The following is a 21,509-nucleotide window of genomic DNA, read 5'->3' as shown; positions in this document are numbered from 1 at the left end:
GCGGGCCGCAGTTAACCAACCCCTGCTCTAAAGCTATTAATAGTTTAATATTATTAGTTTTAATTATCATACTTGTTTAACCTTCTTTCTTAACATCATTAAAATTAATTTAAACGTATTTTAATAATTCATTCTGTGTAAACTGATAATTTATCTAAAATAATTACCTCACGTATGATTACTTTAAAACAATAGTTTGCTTAGCTTTCCCCTCTAATAATGCATGCTGTTGTACTTATATACTTAAAAAAGACTTTGTATTTTAGCATTAAAAAAAAATTAATTGATTAAGGTTGAGCTATGTATAACTTTGTAAACTAGTATTGTTTAAAAGTGCTTAGTACTAGTGAAAACTTTTTTTCAAGTTAAAGGGAAAATTTATCAACAATGGAACAAGTAAGATTCTTTAGTGGAAACAGAAAATTCAACAACAGTTACAAGTAGAAATAAAAGAGAGCATATATACATTGATTACCTTCAAATTTATTGTTTAAAAATTACCAAAAATTATCAATGTGGTACAGTTTTCAGTAATCAGTTAAGTTTTTGAAAACAAAAAACACACAAACGAACTTGTAAACATTAAAGAACATAACAACAACTACTAAAGAAATAAAAGTACCAGCTTTTACAGTGCTAGCAACACTTGGAGGTAAAAACATATTTTTATTTAAAAACTTTTGTTTCAAAATCAAAGACTAATGACACAGCTTGAAATATATAACGAACTTGTAACGAAAAAAAAAGCTAAGGACATATAAAAATAAAGTACATTCAAAGTTTTAAAAAATTACGATGAAAACAGGTTTAAAAGAATCAAATGAGTTAAAACAGCTAACTTTTTTCATACAGCTTGTCTAGTATTTTTTATACTTAGGTATAAAACTATGTTTCGTTTTAGAGTTTGAAATGTTTTAAATGATTCAAAAGTTACACATTTTTATTTTGGACTCACTGTAACACCAATACAATTTTTCAAATGTTTTAGTTCTACTATTTATATTTAACTGCAATACTTATGCTTTTTTAATATTTAAATGTATATGAATATAAATTTAATTACATTTTAAAACTCTTTTGTTAATGATGAAACCAATTAAGTTCTCGAAACAAAACAATTATGAAAAAATCATTTATAATTCAAGTTTACTTATTAAATCTTTATAAATCTTTTAACATTTAAAGAAATTTCATTCTTTTTTGTGTATACAATAATAGAACAATAATACTTAGTTGTTTACTATACTTACTTACGAAAATTATAACCCTTAAACAAAGTTTTGTTATGGATTAATTGTATATGTCTGAAGAGTATATGACCTGTAAAATGAGTTTGTACTGTTTCTATAAAAACGTTAAAGTTTGTACAATTTGTGTACCAAAAAAAAAACAATAGTGTTTATTAAAATACTGATGGGAACTATTTTTAAACGAATTTAATCGACAAATCAAAGCTATAAATAAATCAAAGACTAAAACTTTCAATATATATTAAAGTCTGTAAAAGCAATAAAAGCCGTATTATAAAATTACAGTCGCCTCAATTTTGTAGACAAACTGATAAAGTAAGTATTTCAGGATAAATAAAATAGGAGCTTACAGACTCAAAAATATTATACGGTTGTGCTCTTTTTTTATTACTTTAACTTAACTTTGTTAGTTCTAAACATGGCAGATACAGGAGCTATCAGCAGCAAACAAATCTCAGTCAGCCTAAAAAATTTCACTGCGGACACGACTTTGCGTGCTTGTTGAGCTGCCGCTTGTTTTTGAACACTAGGTGGCAAACGGTGCATGAGTAGGTGAGGAAGTGCTTCATCTGGTGGGGGTTGAGGTTGCCGGCAGTGTGGTAGGACTTGCCGCAAATGTGGCACACGTGGCTGGGCGTCTCGTGAAACTTCATGTGTTGGCGCAGACCCACCTGTGTTGTTAAAGTTGTTTCAACTTTAGCAGAATTCGGAACTTTTTAGAATTTTATGAAATGTGTTTAGGCTAATATAACTCATTTTTTGTTAAGAAGCTGTCTAAAAAATACTGTTAACTTAAATTTACAATTTTAGTATATTGCAAGTTAAATTGAATGGAAATAGATACTAACCAAAATGAGGACGGGTCAAAATTGCACGAAGGGTCAACTTTGCTCGAAGACAATTCCGCACCAAGGGTCAATTTTACATGAGTAACAATTTTGCACGGAGGGTCTTTCTGGCACGAGAGTAAAAAAAATAGAAAGAAAACCTAAAAGATAATTTAATAAAAGCAAAAGAAAAAAAAAATTACTGACGAAAGGGGAAGGTGTAACAGTGAAAGTAAAAATTAAAAAATAATTAATAAAGATTTTTATTTAAAAAAACAATAAAAACTTATAAATTAAAACAAATTAATTAAAAAGAAAAAAAGCTAACAACCGAGGTAAGGGTTACGGGTAACAGTGATAGTAAAACAAAAACAAATTATAAAAAAAAAAATTATTATTAACATAAAAAATAGTTACCGACCGAGGGTAAGCGTTAGGGGTAATAGTGAAATGAAAAAAATAAATTTTTAAAATAGAAAAATAAAATAAAATTGACAAAAAAATTTGAATTAAAATTCAACCCGTGCAAAAATGTCTTCGTTTCAAAAGTGACCCTTCGTGCAAAAGTGTCTTGTGCAACTTAGTCCTTTCGTGCAATTTAAACATGCAATTTTGTCCGCTCGTACAAATTTGACAACTACCCAAAAAAAATATAACAAAGTTGTATTAATTTAAGAGAGAAAAGGTAGGAGTTTTCAAACTAAAAGAATGGAAAAATTATACTAAATAAACTTAAAAAGGATAACAAATATAATATAATAATTAAATTATTATCGAATTATAACACCTAGCAAAATAAATAAAATATTAAAACAAAAATAAATTTACAGTTGTCATGCTTTATTAAACTTAATATACTAAATAGGTTTTAATATAGTTTCACAGAACTTAGAATAAAAAATACCTTTGTTTTAAAAGATTTTTCTGGACAAATGTTGCACTTGAAAGGCTTATCACTTAAATGTGTAAGCATGTGATTCTTCAAATTCCCATTGGTTGCAAAAGCCCTAAAAAATTAAACGATTTTAAAGTATTTCCTAAAGGTATAGGTATATTAAAAAAAACTTCCATCTACTAAAGTAGATAAACACCATTGAAATAAAATTAAAAGTACATACAGAAAACTAGTAGGGAAAACAAACTTGTCGCATTTATCGCACTTATATGGCTTTTCACCGTTGTGACTTCGATAATGTATGTCTCTTGAAGCCTTTGTGCTGAATTTTCGCATGCAAATCTGTTGATAGCATCTTTATAGAACCTTGTTACGTAATGCTAGAATAACTTTATATTGCAAATATTAGTTAATAAAAAAAATCTGTTTTACTAAAATACTCCATGAAGACTTGGAAACGTTTTTAAAGACTATTTTATTGCTAAATAAAACACGTCCTAATTTTATTAAAATCAGAGCTAGCTAACATATTTCCGGGTCAAAAAATTACTTAAATAACTCTTTTTACTATGTTCGTACAAGTTAACAAACTTATAGAAAAACTTAACAACATAAAGTTATGCATCTCAATTACAATATAATAATCAGGGTTGCCACTCGTTTTTATAAAAAATTTTCCAGGTTTTCTAAATTTCTTTCAGGTTTTTAAAAGTACACATTTTTGGGTCTATTTATAGTTAAGAGTTAAGCTTAAGGTAAGAAACTGTGATAAATAGTTTAAAAACATTGAAAAGATGCTGTAAAGCTACTTTAAATATGTTTCTTAATAAAAAAAAAAATTGATGATGACAATTTTTGTTATTTATATAATAGATTTTTTGAGTCAAAACGAAATGTTACTACTAAACATGTGAAAATTGTAAAAATTCCAGGTTTTTTTAGTGATTTTTGTTCGAAATTCCAGGTTTTTTTTGCCTAAATTGTTAAATTCCAGGTTTCCAAGTAAAGTGGCAACCCTGAATAATAAATAGTAAAACTCAAATAACTTCGCATTGGAAGCCGGTGTCGGTGTGGATTCTCATGTGAGTCATGAGCGACACTTTGGACGTGTAAGTTTTCATGCACACCAGACACGTGAAAGGCTTGCTGGCCGGTTGCTCCGTTATTCGCGGCACTGAAAACATAAACATTCGATCAAGAGTAGCTGACACGATTCGGGGAATTAAACTGATTATCAATGATACAGTTGACTTGCATTTTAAAAAAGTTTAAACTAAAACAAACCAGAAAGGTTGCAAAACTCCTTTGAATGAGCATCAAAAGTTGTTATTTGCGGCACTGTTAAAATTAATAATTTTTTATTTAAATCAAGAGCTTTACAACTGATCGGAAACACAATAATAACAAATATAACATGTAATTAATAATAATAGTTTTAATGATTGAATTAAGATTGGTTTGAAATATTATTAAAAATAAAACGAACCAGAAAGGTTACAATATTGCTTTGAGTGAGCATCAAAAACTGTATCGTCTGAAATTTATACATTTTAGATAAATTGTTTTCTATTGTAATAAAGTTACTAGATTTAAAAACATAAGAGTCAGAAATTAATAATGGTTTGCTAAACACTTACTTTTTTTTAATATTTACTTTTGATAAAACTAAATTTGTGAACTTTAATTTTTTACAAAATACTAAAGTCAAATCCTTTCACGAATTAAAATGATTTTTTTACAACAAACCAAAGTTTTTTAGATATTTATTTTTTTAAACTGCTGTAATATTAACCATCGTATGTTATCAACAAAATACAATGAGGCTATCTAAAAATTAAAGCTTGATTTAAAGAATAGAGAATGTTTTCTTGTTTATAATAAAACATGATTACAACACTACTAATTCAGAAACTTTACAGTAAAAACGTGAAAATTGAGTGATAAAAATATTTTTTGTTCATGAATAATTAGTTTTTTTATAAAATAAAACACTTTCAAATTCAGAAAAACTTCCAATTTTATTTTTAATTTAAAATTACTGAACATTTCACAAATTATAAACTATCACCAAAACAAAAAAGCTAGCATTACACAACTCATATTTTATTAATAAATTATATAACAAAAATACAACACCTTTAGTATTTTTCAAAAAACTTTAGATTTAATTATATAAAAATACAAACAATACATCTATTAGTAAAGTTTAACCAAAGTAGTAAACTTTAATTTAACAAAACAAAAAACTACTTCTTAATAACATAACTAATTTGAAAACAAACTAACTTATCACATCAGTTACGTTTTCCTCACTTCCAACTATTTGCAGCAGACTAGGTAATTCATAATCGACAAAACTCATTTTTGTAAATTTCAACTTGAAACATGCATAAGACGTTGTGAAATTAAAAAAAAAAATATCTAGTTAAAACATAATTCAGTTTAGAATTTTTTCAAGTGGCTACGTTCAAATTGCAACAGACTTTCATGTTTCGTAATAAAGCTAAATAAGGAGTGTGGAAAAATAACTCCAAATTAAATTTCATATTGAAGTTAAATATTTAGAACTCTTAGTCATTAATAATCATAAAAATCTGTTGGTAAATACAAGCACATTTGAACAACAAATTCAGTTAATCTAAGCAAAAATACTTTTTATAGCAGTAGTTTAAATTTTCAGTTGCTAAAAAACTAACACTCTGTGAAGCTGTTATTTATATACACTTATATTAACTATAAAAAGCTTTGTTTTCGATAATTAAACAAATAGTTCTAATAAGTTTTAATTATTATTTAGTAAAGTAGTCTATGTATATAGAAAAAAAGGTGATTATTTAAGCTTAATCACTTTCAACAGAGCCGTCCACTTAAAGGGCTTTTAAATAATTAATTAGGAAAATGCGATTTTAAAAGTTCCAGAACATATGTTTCATAAAGACAAAAAAATGTGTTTAATCTTCAGCTCGTTCAATTTAAAATAAATAGCACTCTGTCTATAAATTATGCAAAAGTTTTACAAATTTATTTTTGTTTTTTTTGTAAAACTTTTACATCATTGTTTGTTAAAAAACCATTTATTTTAAATTGAACCAGCTGAAGATTAAAGACAAATTTAATTGGAATGTTTTGTTATGAAATATTTGTTCGGTAATTTTTATAATCGCATTTTTTTGATAAACTATATATATAATATATATATAAATTAATAGAAAATAACGTGGTTAAATAAATTTAAACACTTTCCAAAGAGCGCATTTGAAGGTATTTTAAATAATTTATTAAGAAGAGTAGATTTTTAAAATGTCAGAACATATGTTTCATAGAGCTAAATGCTTTAATCTTCAGCTCGTACAGTTCGAAATAAATAACACTTATTTCAAACTTTACTAGCTGAAGATTAAAGCATTTAGCTTTATGAAACACATAATTTGTTTTTTGTTATCTACTTTTCTTAATAAATTATATATACATTAATATATATATATCAACAAAAATAATATGTGATTCAATTAACTTTAAGTAAATTTTAATGAATAAGATACTTTATTCTTTGTATATACTCATAAACGTGAAAATATATTTATTAGTTTATACTTATTAACTTGTTTGACAACAACACAAATTCAGTTTTTTAAACGGCATGCATTTAGAGAATTATAGATTGTGAGATCAAAGAAAGTTATTTTCATTACTGTTTTCCTAAAAATAATAAATTCACTAACTGTACTACATTATATTTAGCGATAGAAATCTTTAAAATACAAAAAAGACAAAGATCCTAAAAAACAAAATGAACTAAAAGTTTATAACAAATGTTTTCAAATTTATTCTTTAACGTCGGTACAACTTCAAATAAATTTAGATCCCGAAGTGGAATGTTGGAACCTGGTGCCGAGCTCAGCCGCCTGCTTCAGCATTCTTTTCTTCGCTGCGTTGTCGAACTTGTTCACCTGTTGCGAAAATTAATATTACCAAGTGTATTTTATGCTGATTAGTTTTAACTACAAATATAATCACTCGGCAATTTAAATACTAAATCTTGTTCATATATTTTACTATAAGTTATGTGAATTTAATAAAAATTTAAGAAATGTCAATTAAATTTAAAAAAATGAAATTAAAATTGGGGTAATGTGACAAATAAGTAACCAAAGAAAAATATGAACTTGTTTCTATACAATACAAAGTTTTAATTGATACAAGTACTTATATACTAGTATTTTATTAATCACGTGAGCAAATAACTTAATTTACATCAGGGTTTTTAACTTTGAAGAAATTTAAATTAATTAGGAAATTACAGTCGCTACCTTAATTAGATGTTGCCAATTTATTTTCCCCGATTTTAAAGTATTTCTGTCTGATAGACATAATCGTTACTAAGGGAACAATATTACTTACTTTACAAACCCTGATTACATAACACTTATAAAAATAGAATATTAAAAAAATGTAAATATTAAATGACGTTAAATGTAAATTTAAAAGTTCAAGTAAACATATTCTTTTACTCAACTAGAAAACAGCGTATTTTGAGCTCAAAAAATTATACAATACGAATAAAATTGTACTTTAAGTTGATTTCTTCAATTCAACTTACTCCGAGGTCGAGATCCCTGTCAAACGGCCTTCTTTCATCCTTGTCCTTTTTCTTATTTTTCTTCTTCTTCTTTTTGTCCTTCTTTTCTTTTTTCTTCTTCTTTTTCTCGTGCATGTCCATCAGAGACTCGTTCCGGGAAGATTCGCCGTTCATCTGAAATTTTTTAAATTAAATTAAAGTAACTTTTCAATTAATTAGTACATAATAGTTGTACAACATAGAACAATGCTGTCAGTCAGCACTAAGTCGACACTCGTTATTGTTTTCAAACATAAAAAGAGATTATTTATTAATAAAATATTAATCATTCAAATTTAGTAATCAATCTATAGTAACTACAATCATCTATTCTAGAATCTATGATAGATTCTTTATCAAATTGAATAACTTTTAAATTAACTAGCTATATACTAGTTGTACAACATATAATAAAGATAATATTATTAGTAGTGACTGACAGTACTAAGTCGACACTCGTTGTTGTTTTGAAACATAACAAAATCAAAAAAAAAAATTTAATCTTAAGAAAATAAAGAATAACTTGGTAATTAATGTATAGTAACTAGTAATACTTATACAGTGTAATTTTTTGTTTACTTACTTTTTTTAGTTTTTCCTCAATTTCTCTGTCTTTTTCGATAAACTTTTGTTGACGTTCAACCTCCAACATTTCTCGAGTGTCTTTTTCCTGTTTAGCATAAATTTACTTAAGAAATTTTAGTGAACTTTTAAAACAACTGAGACAACTGAATTAAAAGCTTAAAAATTATCATTACTCTTTTAACTTTATATAAAGTTAAAAAAAGTAAAAATTTTTAACTATTAAGTATACTATGTAAATTAGTAAACTTAAATACAATACCTTACTTTACAATACTTTACATTGGTTTCTATATTATAAATAATAAATTTTTTCACTAAAAAATATTTATACTTAAGTATTAAGTAATAGAAAGTAAAATCTATTGTTAATAAAAGTTTTTTAAATTGTACTAGGTAAAAACGAAGTATACTTTGCGCTTATTTTTAATTTAATAAGGTTTTAAAAGTTTCCTTTTTTTACTTAAACTCTTTAACAGTACATAAAACAAGCTAAACTGTTTTATAAACTTCAAAAACTTAACAAATCTACTTACAGGGTTGGTAAATGTTTTTGGCAAATTTTCTCCATGTTTTCAAAATTTCTGCCAAGTTTTTAAAAGTACAAAATTTTGGGTCTATTTTTAGTTTAAAGTTAATTTTAAGGAAGAAACTGTGTTAAGTACTATAAAACATTAAAAAGATACTGTAAAGCTACTTTAAATGTGTTTTTTATTAAAAAAAAATTTGCTGATGAAAAAAAACTTTTATCTATATGATGGATTTTTGTGTTAAATCGAAACTTTACTTCTTGACATGTTAAAGTTGTTAAAAATTTAGGGTTTTTTCTAGGTTTTTCGGCAACCCTGCATTTAATAATTCTTATTTAAATGAAAAGCGTTGCAAAAAAAAAATATAAGCAGCAAACTATATAACATAAAAACGATAAAATACCAACTTTTTCTTTTCTTGCTTTATCTTGCGGGGTATCAGTCCACACACTTCGGTCTCCAATCACTTTTTCTTTTCTTCTGAACTGCCGGGGTCCCATGCCGAATTTCTGATTAAAAAAATTAAAGGCTTGTGTATCAAAATAAGCTCTAAGCAACGTTATTTATTATTTTCTACAATAGATTTAACATTTAAACCACCTTGTTTATAAAAAATGATTTTGAGTTAAATATAAAACATATTATTTCCTATTTTTTAAGAGGTTTTTGTAAAAATATTTAATTTATGTTTAACAAAACAATTTTTCTCACTTCCTTTGCAGAGGGAAGTTCTAACATCCATTCTTCGCGTTCTAATTTAACTTCTTCTTTTCCGTCTAATTTGTCTCGCATTTTTTGTGATCTGTAGTAAAAAAATAAACAAAAACAATTCTTTTTACTAGTAGTTAAATATATTTCAACTATTTTTTTTAATACAACTTTTTACAATAATAAACACTATAAACTTTTTCAATAAAATTAAGTAATTTCAAGTAGGTCACATGGTTTTAAGGTCTAAATAACTTTTCAAATATTTTTTATGGTTGCTTTGGAAATATCTCACAAAAAAAGTTAGCTAAAAAACAATATTTTTATAAACTATTTTTTTAAAACTTTCATCTTAGTTATGTCTTTTTCTGACGTCACTGACTACTTTGCAACCAAGTACTATCTTTAATAAAGCTTACCTTTTTTCAATTTCAACAACGGCATCAAAATTGGAACTGTTGTTGATCTTATCAATAGCAGTAGGAAGAGCAGGTCCAATCATAAAGTCATTTTCTTCACTAATTTTTCTGCATTAGTTTTATTCAAGCTTATTTATATTGATCTTAAGATAATGTTGCAACAATGAAGAAAAAATGAGTAGTGTTTCATAAAGAAACCACAAAAAATATTTTAATAAATTTGAGTTATGCTTTTTATTTAAATTTAAAAAAAATATACATATATACAACTTTTATTTGTTTCCATAACACACCAAACCTTTTTCTTGAAGAAACTTTAGGTTCTTGAAACGTTTTTCCTGGTATCTCAGGCCCATAAACGCCATCATCTTTGGATAAACTCGCTGGCATGGATGGCCCTATGGAGGCCGTTGGTCTTGTATACTTGGGCATGGGAGGGCCGTAAACTTCGTCACTTTTCTTGAACCCGGGCGGCAAAGCTGGACCGATGGAACCTTCATCGGGAACACTGGGACCTGATTGGTACGTTTCGTTTTTACTGGGCCCTGATTGGTTCGTTTCCTCTTGCCCTCGCTGCTTCAATCTGGCAGCGATCTCGGGCGGCAGGGATGGTCCGATGGAAGACATTGTTTGATAAGCTGTTTAACTGTTTCTTAAAATAAATCTACGAAAGACATTTTCAATTAATGTTACATATTTAATTTAGATGTTTTTTTTTAATACAAAGTTTTACTAAGAAAGGTTACATATATTCATAATCATGATAGATATCATTTTCAGTCGACTGCATGTTTAAGGATTTGTTAAGTAAGGTGCTTAAAAAATTGATTTTACAGGTTTTAGCTGTCAGATTTTTTTAATTTTTAAATTTCATAAAAACAAACTTGAAACAATTTAAAGAAACTTTCAAATAGGTTTCGCTCATTTATAAAGAATATTAATTTAAATAAATAAATTTTACCTCAATTTAGCAAGTTATAGCACAAATTGACAAAAACTTCTAACATTATTTTTTTATCTTTAAGCAGGTTAATGTTTAAGGGCATTTTGGAAAAGTTGAACATTAAGAAATTTTTAGTACTTATTTATACATTTTTTTTACAGTTATAATGTCAAAACAGTTAAAACTCTGATTAAGTTTAAACACCCTTAATATTTCATTTGTTTAAAAGCAAACTAAGTTTATATGAAAAACAATAATTATTAAATATATCCTACCTAAAACCCTTTATAACACTTTCTATGAAAATGATACTGACTAAACGAATAATACTGTTGATAAATTCTACTAATTTTTTTTATCTTTCAACCCCCAATCATGAGAAAAAATAACTTAAGAAATATTTACTTATTAAAAGGAAAGACTAGTATCCAAAGAACTAAAGAACAAAAAATAAGTAGAATAAAGTATATTTTATTGAGAAATGGCTATCCATTAAAGTTTTTAGTTTATGAAATTAAAAAACTGTAAAAATTAGAAAGTAAATCAAAACCAAGCTCTAAGAAACAACAGTTTTTAACAATAAATTACATAAAAAAGATTTCAGAAAAGTTCAGTAGAAACAGAAAAAAAATTGAAAAAAATGTTAGTGATATACAAGTAGCCTTTAGAACAAGAAATTTTGAACTGTTTTTCATTGAAAGATAAAATCAATAAATAATTTTAGAGAAGTTGCTTCATTTATAGGTTAAAATGTCTGGGAGATCTAGATACCCAGTATATTAGAGACACCAAGCAAAAACTGTTTGTTAGAATATAAGAACACACTTAGCCAACAGATAGTACAGTATTTTTTCACAAATATTTTTTCAAAATTACAAAATATTTTCAACTGTTTCGATGTAATTAAATTTGGAAAAAAACCAAGTAGTTTATTAGCATTTGAAGCAATTATGACTAAAAATTTTAAGTCAAAACTTAATTATCAACTAGGTCCTGATAGAGAATCTAAAAAATCACTTAATGTTTTTAAATAGTTAACTTTTTTTTATAATAATCGTTTATAGTTTTTGTAATTAATTAAAATGATTAGTTTTTTTTTCAATTAATATCTTATTGATTGTTTCTTAAGTTTATCCGGTATATTTGATTGATTATTATTTTTTGTGAGTATAAATTTTATTTTAAAAAGAAAATTAGTTAAAATTTGAAAGTACTGCTCAAATAAACTTGTTGAAGGAAAAAGTTTTGTTAACTGCAATAAATTGGTATCAAAAATCATGCAAACAGCTTTCTTTACATAATGTAGATAAGTATAGCATAACAAATTTTTTGAAACTTAGAATACTAAGATACTTTGTTTGTGTTGACAGCAAAGTAGTTTCAAAAAATACAAAACTTCAAACACATTCTTGCATTTCTGTTACTTTTTAGTTTCTTCAAAGAATGGATGCTACAACCAGTGTGCCTAAAGAAAGAATGCATAGTTTAACAAATTTAAGATAGTCTTTTCTGATCAACTTTTTAGATTTTCTGATGCAACATCTACTGGTTTAAACACAAATGACATTTTAATATCATTCATTTTAATCCAAACTTCTTGTTGCTAACTGTTTATTTGAAGCTTAAGATATTTCAATATCAAGGGATTTACACTACCTCACAAACGGGGACGGGTCAAATATGCACAAATGGCCACTTTAGAACAAAGGGTCATTTGTGCACAAGAGTATTAGAACTAAAATAAATAAAAAAGACAAAAATATAAAGAATATAAAACAATATCAATACTAATAAAAATTAATAATAACAAAACAAAGTTACTGACCAAGGGTAACAGTGATAGTTATAAAAATAATTAAAAACAAAAAATTAAAGAGTTATTAAAAAAAATAATAATAAAAAAACTACCGACCAAAGGGTAAGTGATAAGAGTAAAAATTAATGAAAAACCTGTACAAAAGTGTCTGCATGCAAAAGTGACCCACTGTACATATTTGACATCCACCCCTCACTAACATGGCAAGTTAGCTGAATAAAAATTCCTGTAATAATTTTAGTAAAAGAACACAAGCATGGTTGCCACTGATCAAGCTGAGAAAAATTTCCTGACTTTTCCTGACTTTTTACCAAAATTTTCCTGACTTTTCTAAATCAAACTCTTAATTTAAAATTATTCTAAAATACATAATCTAACACTTGAAACTAAATAAAGCTTTCAATCTTATTTCAATACAGGTTAAAAAAACAGTTTTTTAGTTGAATTCAATCATCAAACTTCCATTACATCACTTGAACCATCTTTGTATAATTGATGTATTTGCAATAAACAGCTCTATCAGCAGAGCACTTATATTATTACCTTATAAACACAGCTTTTTCGTTATTATTCCAGCAAGATGTTTTCGAAATGTGGTCCAAGGCGAAAATTTATCATGTATGATAATTTTGTTTGGGCCATCTGACATGACTGTGCTATTGCACTGTCAGGAAACATTTTTTGTTCAGCTCTGCCAGTTTATTACACGAACTAGCTGAGTAATTGTGCTTGACAGTGTGCAATGTCTATAACATTTCAGTGGTTGTGGTTTGTGACTTACTTACCAAACCTAGTGATGGGCTTATACCCCTGCTCTCACAACTTACTACTCTACCGCTGCTCTCACCACTTACCCAACTGGAGCTTGATCCAGCATTATAGAAAAATTCTGGCCTTTTATTTCTATGTCCAGCTCCATTCATATGTACAGTGAGTGCTTTTCTTCCCATATTTGACAGTGACAGAGTACATGAACACCACTTGCATTTAAACTTTTGTGTATATATCACAGTTTCACTAAGGAAGTGTCCTTGCTACAGATCATCAATACTTAAATGTTTACAAAATCTGCTTGTCAAGTAGGGTACTTTGTTCAATATGTTAATAGAAAAATTTTGCAGTTTTATAAAGTATATTTTACTAGTTTATACCAGATGAAGGCATTGGAAGTTGAATAATTTTGTAAATTTCTAGGAAAGTTTTGGAATTTTTTTCTGACTTTAAAAGACTTTTATTTAATTTTTACTATTTTAAGGCTTTGGAAAACAAGGAATTTTGTAAATTTAAACTGACTTTTTCTTAAATTTTATCAAATTTCCTGACTTTTCCTGACTTTTTTTCAAAACCCCCCATTTTTTCCTGACTTTTCCTGACTTTTGTCATTTTTCTAAATTTTTCCTGACTTTTCCTGACCGAGTGGCAACCCTGCAAGGACTACTGTTTCACCAAAGTTGGTGTTTGCAGTATCAAATATTTTAATAATGGATTCCCAAATGTCAATATTTTTTATACAGCATCCGAGGCTGCTTTACCAAAATTTCAGTTTATTTTTGTTCCAATGCTTGGTTCTTCTAGTAATTTAACTTCTTAAAAACTAAACTATAATGGCCATCTCATTTTAAGGTCACCATCAAAAATTTTTGTATGTTAACGTCCGAGTGGACAAGACATTTAGAAGGTGGAACCAAGGCTAGTTTTATATTTTTGATAAGTCTTGGCTAATATTTCTGAAGTTTTAATCAACATAAGAACGGGTGGGTGTCACTTTTGCACAGCGTCATTTTTGCACAAGTATTACTTTAGCACAATAGGACTTTTGCATGGTGTCACTTTTGCACAGGTTGAAAATGTTTTAATATTTTATTTTTATTATAATTAATATATAATTATTTTTGCTATCACTTTTACCCCTAACCGGTTATTATAACCCTTACTCTCAGTCAGTATTTTTTTTTGTTTTTTTAAATATATTTTTTTTCTGTTTTTTTTTTTGATTAATAATTTTTATTAGGTATATATATTTTTTTCTATCACTATTACACCTAACACTAGGTAAGTTTTTTTTTCTTTTTTGTTTTTTCAATACTTTTTTTTCTAGGTTTTTATTATTTTCTTCCTTATTTTTACTATCACTGTTACCTTTAACCCTCACCATCGGTAGGTAACTTTTTTTTTTGTATTTTAACATAAAACTTTTTAGTTGTTAATTTTTTTATTTGTATTTTATTTTTTGTGCAATAATGACCCTTTGTGCAAAAGTGACCCTCCATCCAAAAGAATCCTGTGGAAAATTGTCAACTTGTGCAAAAGTGACCCTTGTGGGAAAGTGACCCGTTCCCTTTGTGGCTTTATTTTCATTGTTATCATCTAGCTTGCCATTGAGCTTCATGAAACAAAATTAGTTAAAGACAATGAGAATGAAAGCATTTGATTATACTTTTCTTTTAAATTAAATATTATATTTTTCCTAAAAAATATTTAGTCTAAACGATGTGATGCAATTTTTTTCAATAAAGACTTCAAAATTTTTTGTTAAAACTCTATAATTTTACTTGCATACTTTCTTGGACCATCATATATTTTGTACAGTGTGTGAATTCTGTTTAGGTTTTCATTTATTCCAATAGTGGCGGTAACATCCAGACACTACACATCCTGGTTGACACAACACTATCTGCTTTATGTTATCAAAGTTGATTATGCGTGCCAATAATTTAGCTTACAACCTTTTGTTTCAACATACAACCTTCAGGTGTAGTCCTGGAATTTCGTTCAAAATTGTTAAGCTTGGTATTTTATGTTTACTATTCTTAGAACACATTAACTGTTTTTTTCAAAAAAATCAAAACTGTTTAAAACTAAGGTTTGTATCTAAAAGTTAAACTACTCGTTTTTATTTTGTAAGTCAACTGTGAAAGTTATCAAAAATTAATTTTATAGAAAATGTTTTACAAAAAAAACTAACATCTGACTATCAAGCTGAAAGAGCAGACGCAGAAGCTATTAAATTTTTGTTTACTTCTTGTAAACAAAAAAGGACCAAAATATTTATAATTGTAAAGGCAAGTAATAATTGAGGGCGTTAAAACTTTATTAATGTTTCAGCTGTTTTTTGCTTTTATGATGTCATAGTTGTAAAAAAATATGTATAATCATGTACCTAAACAATCCTTTACCTTAAACATGAATATACGTACAAATACAAAAAAGGTAATAACACTTTTACCATATGTTGTGCTATAAATTACATCAAAAAGATCATTTTAAGTACTTTCAGAAAGTTAGGCAAAGCCTATATTAGTTTTTATAACTTACCTCAAATTTTGCTCAAGGTGTTTTTATAAAACTTCTGTATTATAAAAATCTAACAGATGACTACTGAAAAATAACATTATATATATAAGTACTTTAATGTATAGTATAAAAAAATTATACCTGATTCTGAACTAGATGCAAGAAAGAATTAAATAATATTTAAGCTTGAATGACAAAAAAAAGACGGAAGTTTAATTCTAAAGAATTACTCAACACTATCATTTCTAAATCAATACTTTAATAAAAATAAAACAAAAATGGATTTGTTAAGTAAAAATAAAACTAGACTGAGCTAAAGTAATTTTTATAGATTTTAAACTACTTTACTTTAGCCTGACTATCTACAAAAAGACGCAAAATTTAGATTCTGACAGAAGACAATCCATTTAAATTTGTCAAATTTTCAGAAAATGCTTTGAATAAAAAATAAAAGAAGTAATATCAATACAGTCAACCTGAAGTCATCCATAAACTATCGTAAGCTGGATTTTTAGACAAAGATATAATTTCTTTTGACCAGATAAAAACAAATGAAAGGACTTTGCTTTGTACCTGCATTTAATTTTGACATCTAATTATAAAGCTGAAAAAACAAAAATTGTAATTCTTGTGTTCAAACTATTGCACAGTATCAGAAAATTAACATTTTAAATTTATCTATTTATGCACAAACATAACTAATTAGTTCGAATAAACTGTGTTTTTAATATAAGTCATGTTATTTAAACGTATTGTTTTGCAAACTTAGTATGAAATTTTTTAAGTACATGATACTATTCTAAGTAGACAACTTTTTTAAAAGAAGAGATGTTATATTTTAAGCAAACTTTTTTTTTTAATTGTACTTTGCATTACTAACACGAAGCATTAAATTATTTTGATTAGATCAAATTTAAAACACATGTTGCATACATTAAATATTATTTTGAGTTAATTTTTTTAAATATACAATAATGAAAATGTCTTGAGCAAGAAGTGTTTGTGAAACAATGATTTGGAATTATTTTTCAAGTTATAAAAAAATCTGTCTTCAACAATAAAATGTCTTGTATTTTTTAACATAATAAATTTTTTTTAACTAATGAAGAATAAACCAAACCTTAAGTTTATAACACAACTTTTGATATTTTTATTCATAATTGGACCAAGAAAAAGAAGTCCAAAAGTAAAAATCAACACTTTAAGTAAACTATTTAGTACAGTGCTTAAATTTCATTCAATGTTTTTTTTCAACGAAATATTTAATTATTTTTCAACTGCATTTAGTTAATTCAGAATATTTGAATTACACATAGTAAATAAATTATTTTTGATCTAAATAAAAATGTCTCAATAATTTTTGTTTTCAGTAAGTGGATTTGATTTATTTATTTTCAATTTCATGTAATTTCGATTATATATTGATAACTAAATAAGCACTGACAAAATATGTCTTTAACTTTAAGTACAAATTTTGAAGAAAACAAATAAATAACACAAAAAGGTGTAAAAAATGTCTCCACTACTAGTACTAAGAGTCTAAAGTGTAAAGAAAATCAAATTCCCATAACAAAATAATACACATTCTAAATAAATAAAGTTAAGTCCATATACAAACTAATTAATCTAGTGTGAAACAGAAAGCAATACTTATAAAATAAAAATACATTAAAGTTAATGCACAACAATTGAAAAATAACTAAGACAAGTATGTTTAGTGTAACTAAAATTTAAATTGAAGAGTAATTATTTCTCATTGACATATGAAAATTAAACATTTAAGTTTTACCCTAATAACTTAAGGCACCTAAAATTCAACAGAAATTTAAACTAACTTTAATATTTTTAAGTTACAAAAACCTTACAAAAATTCAACAGGGTAAATTGGAGTCAGTCACAAATAATAATCAAGTTGGAAGGTTTTAAAATTAGATATTAATATACATTGCAAACGCTTTGCCAGTAACACCACATTTTATTATTCACATACATATTCATACAACTACTTATTAATTATATAAAAATTAAAAATTGTATATTTGTAGAGCATATATTTTAAAATTTTATAATAAAAGCTTTTCCTTATTTATAAACAATTAATAGAAAATTAATTACAAATTCAAATATTAATATACCCTATACTTAAGAAAATGTTTTCAGCGTAACTACTTAGAGTATTTAGACCTCATCTGTATTGCTTTGACTCCATAAAAGCTGTGGACAAAGTAACCTCTTTGCCCATGTGTTTTTCAGGTGCTTGCTTGTGGGCCAGGTACAAGAATCCAATGCTGCCCAATGCGCTCACCAAGAAGATGACATCAAACCACCTGTGGTAGAACTGAAAATGCAGGTCTCCCAGCACCTTGGTTACTATTTCCCTGTACTCCACCGGCATGTTCATTCTCATCAGAAGAACAGAACTGACAAAGTACATGCCCATGATCTGGGCCAATGCCATGACTATTATGTTTGACGACTTGCTGCTGGATATGGCGTAGAAAAACTTGGTCAGGGTTATCAAAAGGCCGCGAATGGAAGTCACTATCATTACGCCAACCAGAAAGAATGAGAAAGTCTGAGCCCAGACTGCAAACTCGACTTGTATTCCCAAGTGGTGGTCCAGAATTTCAAGCCCTCTTGTGACTAAATCCTTTTTACCAATTCTGTTGAACACAATGTTGATTGTGCACATGACAATCTTAAAGCAACAGTACATGGAGAAAAAGTAGCCCAGATAGTGATAGAGACGACCTTTGACTGTTTTAGAATCAACAATCCTCTTTTTTTCAGTATTCAAGTCAACCAGCTCCAAGAAAATCTGCCTGCTGAGTTCTTCCATGGACTCAATGTCCCTTTGAAGCAGCTGGGTGTTTTCAGCGATTATTGGTGAAGTGGGAGGACTTCTGAAGCGAGAGAACCAGCTTGAACCAGTCTCATCACCGTTGTTGTTCATAGAAAGGTGTCTCTCGGCAATAGCAATCCTCTTCTTTTTGCTGAGAATCATGTCAGTTGTCTGCAGAAGCTTTTTTTCAATAATTTTTATGTCGGCATTAGTAACATTTCTCAAAAACAAAGACGAGTAAGTGTACGGACAGTTGACAGCACCAAAGCCTGAAAGAAGCGCCATGACTGTCACACCAACAACGCCGATCCTGCTTATGACCTGCTCAATGGAAAATATTCCATGCTTAGTGCTCAAAATTGGAAAAGGATCTCCAATTTTCCAAAAGAAGAAAATGAAAACACACCACATGCCTGCTGCTGCAGGCATTTTGAAATTTCTAAAAAGTCTAATGTTGTTGACAATAAAGTAGGAAATGGCAAAAGGTATTATGAAAACCACTAGACACAACATAAAGTAGAGGTTCAGTTTCCAATGGAACAACCTTGAATCTTTGTTTAGAACTCCAACAATTTCAAATATGATCAGCTCAAACATAGTACATGAAAGAGCAAATGCTGTGGAAAATAAGAACTGAACCAATCTGTGGTGGCACTCGTAGTCTTTGAAAAGCTTGAATAAAAAGAATATCCAACCAAACGAGAAAAAGGCAAATTGAGTTGAAAACATCACACTTGAGTCAGTGAAAAATGTCATTTTTACTGGTTTTAGTTTACTAGTAAAATTTGCCTACAAAAACTTCTGAAGTCACAAATTATGAAATTACTTAAGAAAAATTTAATTAATTCAAAATTTATATATTAAAACAAGATTCAGTAACATATGTGTTTAAATCAAAAAAATTTAATTTAAGTATATTTTTATAACTAATAAGCTCCTTTTATATTTAAATATTTTCATTAGTTTAAAAAAATTATATATATTCATTTTTATTTCATAAAACTATACTACAGGATGCCTTTTTCAGTATTCAATTTAATATTAGAACACTTAACAATATCTTTAATTTTTTCTTTTAAGCTTTAACAACTTACTATGACTTAGTTATAGCTAAAAATAAGTTAGATAATTTACAACATAATTATTAAAAAACAATAATTTTTATAGAAAGACTATACTTAACCAATTAAGTTTAAGAAATTAACCATATTACCATGATTGAAGTGGATTTTTTTGTTGATTCCAAACTATTTTAAGTTAAGACAATAAACCTAAAAAGTGGCAATCTTGCTAAAAATATCAGTAGCAATTTGCATCATTTAAATTAGCTATTTAAGTTACTCAGGGTTGCCACTGGTTTTTTAGAAATTTCTTCCAGGTTTTTGAAATTAGGCATTTTTGGGTCTATTTATAGTTTAAAGTTAAGTTTAAGGTAAAAATGTGTTAAATAGTTTAACGATATTAAAAAGATACTGTGAAACTACTTTAAATATGTTTCATCATTATAAAATTTTTGATGATGACAGAAAATTTTTATCTATATGATAATATTTTGTTTAAAATCTTTTTTTTACAACTAAGCATGTACAAATTGTTTAAAATTCAAGGTTTTACAGTGATTTGTGTTTAAAATTCCAGGTTTTATTTCTTTTTTATGCTGGAAGTTGTACTTCTAAAATTATAAAAGAAATATGCAATACTTTTGCTTAAAATCTACAACTGGTATAAATATGTCATTTTCAAGTAGATATTTTTTTTATTTAAACCTTACTTTTAAAATTTCAATTAGTAAGTAAAAAAGTTACTTTATCTCAATAAAACTAATACAAGTGCTATAAAATGTTATTATTTTTTACTTAAAATTAAAGATGAATGTAAGGTCATTATATTATATGTTTTTATTTTTTTATACTAAACTAAAAATGCTCTGTTCATAATTCTAATATCTACTTGAAAATGACTTATTGAAACTAGTTGTAGATTTTTAAGCAAAAGTATTGCATTTTTCTTTTATAATTTTAGAAGTACAACTTTCCAAATAATTAATTACGATCAAGAAAAAGAAATCAAATAGAGAAAAATATCTGTGCTGGAAGGAAAGATTTAAGGTAATTTTAAGTTAATTTGTATTCAGGTTTTATTTCAAAATTTCTCCAAGTTTTTCTTTTTTAATCTAAATTGTCAAACTCAAGGTTTTTCCAGGATTCTAGATTTTGGGGCAACAAATCTTAAAAGAAAATTCTAAAAACAACTTAAAGTTCTAAAACTGAAATATTTTGTAGTGTAGGCTTTCAATAACACAACTTTACCTAATAGTTGAACTATTATTATATAAATTTCTAAAACTAAATGCAAGTACAATAACATAAAATATATTTAAGTTTATATAACAATATTGACTCAATTTTATTAAAACTAAATTTGAAAATTGAATAACTCAATTTTAAGGACAAAAACAAAGGCAGGGTTGCCACTTTTGGAGTCAAAAAAACTGTCTTGAGTGACCAAAAACTGTCCAAAGTGACTTTAAAACTGTCCTGAGTCATTCTGAGTTTTTTCAAGTCCTTAAAAAAAGTTATTTTAACTTTTAAACATCTAGTTCTTTGACAAAATAGTTTATAAGTTACAAAATACTTAACTAAATGAATTAAATCTCAATTAAAATATGTAAAATGTCCTGAGAATTCTAAAAATTTTTACAATTATCCTGAGTTTTTTACACAAAAAAATAAACTGTCATGAGTCAACTTGAGTCGAAAAAAAAAACATCCTGAGTTATCATGAT

General features: G+C 26.8%; 3 protein-coding genes across 3 annotated transcripts; all 3 read right to left on the bottom strand.

Moving 5' to 3' along the window:
- Positions 1–766: 766 nt before the first annotated feature.
- Positions 767–5,443, bottom strand: LOC145844440 (uncharacterized). Its single transcript, XM_082951844.1, has 7 exons — positions 5,259–5,443; positions 4,459–4,506; positions 4,257–4,310; positions 4,019–4,146; positions 3,220–3,314; positions 2,982–3,084; positions 767–1,921 (listed from the first exon to the last, which is right to left on the bottom strand). The coding sequence occupies exons 1-7, from the start codon at positions 5,332–5,334 to the stop codon at positions 1,724–1,726; spliced, it is 702 nt and encodes a 233-aa protein (XP_082807970.1). The 5' UTR covers positions 5,335–5,443; the 3' UTR covers positions 767–1,723.
- Positions 5,444–6,615: 1,172 nt separating this feature from the next.
- On the bottom strand, positions 6,616–10,483 carry LOC145844538 (GPALPP motifs-containing protein 1-like). Its single transcript, XM_082951938.1, has 7 exons — positions 10,128–10,483; positions 9,830–9,937; positions 9,414–9,504; positions 9,110–9,211; positions 8,174–8,260; positions 7,573–7,725; positions 6,616–6,922 (listed from the first exon to the last, which is right to left on the bottom strand). The coding sequence occupies exons 1-7, from the start codon at positions 10,454–10,456 to the stop codon at positions 6,821–6,823; spliced, it is 972 nt and encodes a 323-aa protein (XP_082808064.1). The 5' UTR covers positions 10,457–10,483; the 3' UTR covers positions 6,616–6,820.
- Positions 10,484–17,303: 6,820 nt separating this feature from the next.
- On the bottom strand, positions 17,304–19,509 carry LOC145849554 (Golgi pH regulator-like). The gene has a single exon (XM_082954510.1). The coding sequence runs from the start codon at positions 19,478–19,480 to the stop codon at positions 18,068–18,070; it is 1,413 nt and encodes a 470-aa protein (XP_082810636.1). The 5' UTR covers positions 19,481–19,509; the 3' UTR covers positions 17,304–18,067.
- Between the last annotated feature and the right edge of the window lie 2,000 nt (positions 19,510–21,509).

Source organism: Thalia democratica, chromosome 1, assembly GCF_965202585.1.
Source record: "Thalia democratica chromosome 1, ktThaDemo2.hap1.1, whole genome shotgun sequence".
NCBI lineage: Eukaryota > Metazoa > Chordata > Thaliacea > Salpida > Salpidae > Thalia > Thalia democratica.
This window is presented reverse-complemented; position numbering and strand designations above follow the sequence as displayed.